General features: G+C 37.3%; 1 protein-coding gene across 3 annotated transcripts in view; it reads left to right on the plus strand.

Moving 5' to 3' along the window:
* Window positions 1-5,940, plus strand: part of LOC107660786 (PH and SEC7 domain-containing protein 2-like) — a 36,762-nt gene that overhangs the window by 26,039 nt on the left and 4,783 nt on the right. Inside the window, exons 7-14 of one of the 3 annotated variants that reach the window (XM_016450199.1) lie at window positions 1,065-1,154; window positions 1,503-1,546; window positions 1,681-1,871; window positions 2,568-2,638; window positions 3,732-3,889; window positions 4,168-4,312; window positions 4,641-4,784; window positions 5,173-5,940. In XM_016450199.1, the coding sequence (XP_016305685.1) occupies window positions 1,065-1,154; window positions 1,503-1,546; window positions 1,681-1,871; window positions 2,568-2,638; window positions 3,732-3,889; window positions 4,168-4,312; window positions 4,641-4,784; window positions 5,173-5,379 (1,050 nt within the window). In that variant the 3' untranslated portion in view covers window positions 5,380-5,940. Of the gene's footprint in view, window positions 1-1,063; window positions 1,155-1,502; window positions 1,547-1,680; window positions 1,872-2,567; window positions 2,639-3,731; window positions 3,890-4,167; window positions 4,313-4,640; window positions 4,785-5,172 lie in introns of all 3 variants that reach the window. The other 2 variants (XM_016450201.1, XM_016450200.1) reach the window with 2 other exon arrangements.

Consider the following 5,940-nt stretch of genomic DNA (forward strand, 5'->3'; position numbering starts at 1 on the left):
TATCCCCCAATTGTAAGTCGCTTTGGATAAAAGCGTCTGCTAAATGACTAAATGTAAATGTAAATGTAGAATAACACCATTAATTTTACGTAAATGTTTCACATGAGCAAGTCAAAATGAAATACAATGATACGTAACACATAATAAGGCCTTAAATTAGTGAAATGATCAGATCACCTGCACAGTGCTGAAAAAGGGGATTTCTTCGCCCAAGATCAGACTGATTTATTCTGGTACCATTTATACGGGTTGCTAATCTGAGATTTCGTCGTCAGAAAAGGTGTACCCTCTACTAACAACAGAAATTAGGATTTCTTCGCTAAAATCAGGTTAGTTTCTTATCGTACGATTTAAACACATTATAGCACTGAAAACTTTCTACTGCAATTTAAACAATACTGCAATTTTGTGATTTCTTCACTAAAGCATTATTCATTATGGTACAGTTTGGACATGCCGCTGAGCTGAGATTCAGACTTATGCTTTGTCAGAACAGATTTATGCTTTAATACTGAAATTAGGGTTTCTTTGCTAAAATCAGATTAACCTTACACTGATACCATTAAGCATGAAATACATAAAGACTCTTTCAATCATAATAGAGGTACAAATTCAAGCCCCTACTTTATCTGCATTTAAACAAGCCAGCAAATAGGGACACACCAGCGTATCTCAAGTCACGCACACACTTTTAGGTTGACAGTGTTTAAGCTCATAACTTTCGTTTTATCACGCCCGCATTTCCTCCACCAATCTGTAGCGAATCAGCTCATGATCTAAATATTTATAATTAATTATAACTAGTTATGATTAATTATTCATATTTCCCCATGAGCTGATTCGCTACATCACTGAATAATTTAACAATTTCAAGAAAAATGTCCCAGTGCATTCCTTCCCCTGTTAGAAGAATAATATTCAATCAATCTGTTCTCTTGTCTTAGATGGCAACAGTTTTCAAGGATAGTTTAGCAGAGGGTCAATTGTTTCCGTTAATAACATTATGATAGTAATTGGCATATCATTAACACGTTGTAACACGTTATTGTGTTATTGTATTGCAGAATATTGGGAAGAAGATGTCTTGCCAGCAGTTCATTAGCAATCTGGATGGCCTCAACGACGGTAAAGATTTTCCAAAAGAATTGCTCAAGGTAAATTATATGGAAACACAGCAGACACGTATTTGCTTCCTTTTTTTTTATTACATTATTATTATAACCAGTGGTATGAAAAAGAAGCATTGCTTCAGAAAAACACATGCATGTCTACTGATAGAGTGTGATTTCTCACCAAATCTGACTGATTTTATGAAAACATACCCTAAACCGCATAATGCTCATGTTGTAATTTCGTTTATGAATGCATTCGTGTTTAAATTAGATTCAAAAGCATATTGTTTCATGTGCTCAGTCCCATAAGCCCATCTGACTGTATTGGTGTGGTTGTGGTGTTTCAGATATACGGTATTAACAGTCTCATATGTCTCCGTCCTGGTTTAGGTGCTCTATAACTCAATAAAGAACGAGAAGCTGGAGTGGGCGATGTGAGTATCCAGTATCATCCCCAGGAGTCAAGTGCGCTCGCATTATCATGTGACTTCTGGGGCTAATCTGCGTATAACGTGCGCAATACCTGTACACATGCATTGATGCTGGTTAATCCGCTCTGTTTCTGCAGCGAGGAAGAGGAGTTGAGGAAGAGTCTGTCGGAGCTGGTGGAGGAGCAGTGTGAGGTGGGAGGGAAGAGGGTTTTCAGGGTAACGGACGGCAGTAACCCTTTCATCGCCATTCCACTTTTGCTTAATGCTGTGACGTACAAACACGGTGTTCTGACACGCAAAAGCCACGCAGACATGGACGGCAAACGCAGTACGTGTGTCATTTGTTTGTTCTGCAAAGTCATGCTTTTGGTATAAATTTCTCAGTGCTGTTCCCCTTAGTTTCCACATCATTTCCTGTCCGTTCTCTTTTGTCTGTGTCAAAATATAACAGTCAAATAAATAAATAAAAACAAGGTAAATCATGTCTCTGTTCCAACTTACAATACCTAGTGTGCTGCCCATTAAGGCAACATTTCAAGGCATCATTACATGTTGTAATTTTTTATATTTTATAAGTATTTTACATTATATTTAAGGATTTTATATTATGAGTGCTGTGTATTTTTATGCTGATTAGTATCGCACCAATAGCAACATGCTAATGTTAAAAAAATGGTTAGTATGTTGTCTTTCAAGGTAGCTCCCTCCATAGGCAGTCAACAGCAAAGCAGCTTTGGAGCTGAAGCTTTGGAGCAGAGCTAATGTCAAGGAATGCAATAAATCAGCATTATTTAGAACCCGCCAAGATTTCTTCTGTTTAATAATTCAGCTGCTTTAATTAAAACAATTAGGTTGTATCTTCCAGTCTGGTGGAGTTCATTTATGAGCAGTGAAGTTGGTTCTAGAGATTTTCTTTCCTCGACTTGTGTTGCAGCAAACAACAGCGGAGCTCATTAGTGAAGTGTGTCTTTATTCTGTCTCTCTCTCTCACACACTTTTTCTCTTTTATTCTGTCTCTCTGCAGCCCCGAGAGGACGCAGAGGCTGGAAGAAGTTTTATGCCGTGCTGAAGGGGATGATTCTCTACCTGCAGAAAGTAATTTAAATCTACTTCCCACACACACACACACACCACACACAGTCATACTATATTTTGCAGCATGTGTACCATAATATTTGCAAGGAATAGTCAGACAACCAACTACATTTGCCAAAATGTCCAACAAGAGCCCACTACACTGATTGCTGTTTTCCACAATGCAATGCACATGATCTTTACAGTTTTCTTATACAGTTTACAAGTTTATTATCACTTTTTAGACTCATTATTTAATGAGACGTCCAAGAGTTAAGACATTTTTTTACACAGAATTGTATTAAAAATGCCAAATAATAGATACATTTCCAAGATTATAACTCGACATCACTCACTGAATTAATTATGTAACTTAGTAAAGTCATGTAAAGTCATGTTTAAAATATATAAGGCAATATACATTATGGCATACAATATGCTAACAGTGTCTACTCTAGTATTCCAGTCTGAACATACAGTAGTCATAGACTCTTTTCCAAAACATGACAAGCTGAATTGCCATCTGCTATCTTCATAGGCAGAGATGCTAAATCAAACCTCATAAGTGTTGAGTTACTTTAGTACTATTTATATACTGATTACTAGTTTTTACTAGTACTATGCTAGTTTTTCTTAGTATTTTATTAATATTTTGATTTCAGTTTTTGTTTAAAATTTTAATTATTAGTAATTTTGTTATGTGCTTGTTATTGTTATTTTTCTTTTTTTATTACTGTTTAGGTTTAATTTATTTTTATTTAAATTTGAGATTTACTTTACAGTTTATTATTTTTTATTTTAGTGCTTCAACAAGTTAGTTCTCAAGGTAACATTTCTCATTTTCATTTAGTTTAAGTTTTTCGTTTAGTTTTATTATTATTTCAGCCTTATTTCAATTAATAATGTTAATTCAATTAATTTATAATGTTATTTCAATTAAAAATGTTTTTAATTGTGTTAGTTAATGATAACCCTGATTTGAATCACAATACAAAAGCAGTGAGTCCACACAAATAGGGCTAGTCACAAGACACAGACAAGAAACTCGGCTTACAATTGACTCTTCGCAAAGACCCGAAGAAATTTTTTCTCTCTGTCTCCCTCGTATGGTCAGGATGAGTATAAGCCTGATAAAGATCTGTCAGAGGTGGACCTGAAGAATGCAGTACGGGTTCACCACGCTCTTGCTACTAGGGCCTGTGACTACAGCAAAAGACAGAACGTCCTCAAACTCAAGACCTCGGACTGGAGGGTCTTCCTCCTGCAGGCCCCGTAAGCATCATGCCTCTTCAACTGCTCCGAGAATCTTTTTCTTGTTCCTTTTACTGTAGTTGGTTAGTTAACAGTCCACTATGTCACAGAGTACTAGGGGTCAGATTGCTTTCATTCTTTGCTTACTTGTTTGACTTTCCCTTTAAATGTGTGTGTGTGTGTGTGTGTGTGTGTGTGTGTGTGTGTGTGTGTGTGTGTGTTTGTACGGGGGGCTTTAAATGTGTGTGTGTGTGTGTGTGTGTGTGTGTGTGTGTGTGTGTGTGTGTGTGTGTGTGTAGGAGTGAAGAGGAGATGATGTCATGGATTTTCAGGATTAATCTGGTCGCTGCTCTTTTCTCGGCTCCTGCTTTTCCCGCTGCCATCGGCTCCATGAAGAAATTCTGCAGACCGCTGCTGCCTTCATCCACCACTAGACTCAACCAGGTGCACAAATATAACTGTAAACTGTCTACAGACTAATGAACTTCATTACGTAGTATATATATATATATATATATATATACTGTGGTGATAATTCTGCGGTTTTGTTTAATACTCGTACTGAAACGCTCGTGACGCTTCCAGTGATATTAACGTCTGCCGTCTCACTAATGAGGACATAAACTGAATTCAATAATGTAATGAATAAAGATATGTGATAATGGTATGGTAATCTAATACTAATGAAACTTACAGAATTGTTATTGTTGACTGTTTAAAAAATAGTAGACAATGTACGGTATATACATAATGATGGTTCTAATTTATACAGGAAGAGCAACTGAAGTCCCATGAGAACAAACTGAAGCAGATTTCTCTGGAATTGGAGGAACACAAGAGGAGCCCACCAGATCTGACGCCCAAGAGCAAAGAATCAGAAGAGTATCGAATCAAAGAGCACTATTTAACCTATGAGGTCGGAACAATACAAAGTCACCTGTCTCAGAGCTCATATGAATGCTTTTTAGATGTTACAATTATGCTTTAGCTCTTGTACAGGCCTGATGGAGATTGAGTCAAACTTGTTAGAAAACACACCTTTTAACCTTTGTTTTAGTTATCAAATGATTGCTTTTAGCTGATTGGGTACTCATTGGTCATAAAATAGCATCTGTAAAACATCTATATCAGTGGTTCCCAATTGGTGGGTCGTGACCAAAAAACTGGTCACAAGTCTGTTCTGATCATGGTCCTGGTCAGCAGGGAAAATAATGCAAATCACAAATAGTAAAATGCAACTAACCAAAACCAATCATTTTAATTTAAAGCCATTTTAATCTTTTTTTTTTTTTCTCTGTCTGCAGAAATGTCGCTATGAGACGTACGTCAGCCTCCTGCAGGCCAAGTTTCGCACAGGAAGTGATGATTTGGATAAGATTGAAGCCAGTCTGTTCAGCGGGGAGGCGAAAGAAGGTTACCTGCGCAAAACTCAGTCCAGCCCGTCAATCAGCCAAGGTCAGGGGGTCAACGGACGGGCCGGTCATAAACACGCCCCAGAGCACAATAGCTGAAGAGCCTTCTTTGACCTCTGAACTCATGTGACACACTCACGTCTGAGCCTGACTGCAGTGGGTTCGAATACGCGAGACAGAGTCGAGAGAAATACAAACGTAGCATTATAATGTCCTTATTATTTCAATGTACAGTAAATTTATTATGACCATTATATGTATTATTAGTATTATTACTACAACAATAAACATTGTTAATACTGCTATGAACGTGCCAAAAAACGAAAAATGAGGAGACCAAGACTGTATAAGTGGGAAGAAATGACAACACTGCATATAAAGTCAAGAGAAAGTGAACTGCGGCATCACAAATGTGTGGCAGAGGATGCACTGTGACATGCAGCCACGTTGTGATGTCATTTAGAATTTTACTGTGACATTACAGTGACACACAAAGAGATTCATTTAGATTCCATTAAAGGGACAGTTCAGCCAAAAATGAAAAATCTGATCCTCGTATCGTTCCAAATCTGTACGATTTTCTTCTGAAGAACATAGAAGATATTTTGAAGAACGGTGGGGCCTAAACAACATCAGACCCCATTTACTTCCATTGTAGGG

Source organism: Sinocyclocheilus anshuiensis, unplaced genomic scaffold (genome assembly GCF_001515605.1).
Source record: "Sinocyclocheilus anshuiensis isolate Anshui unplaced genomic scaffold, SAMN03320099.WGS_v1.1 scaffold1289, whole genome shotgun sequence".
NCBI classification, from domain to species: Eukaryota; Metazoa; Chordata; class Actinopteri; order Cypriniformes; family Cyprinidae; genus Sinocyclocheilus; species Sinocyclocheilus anshuiensis.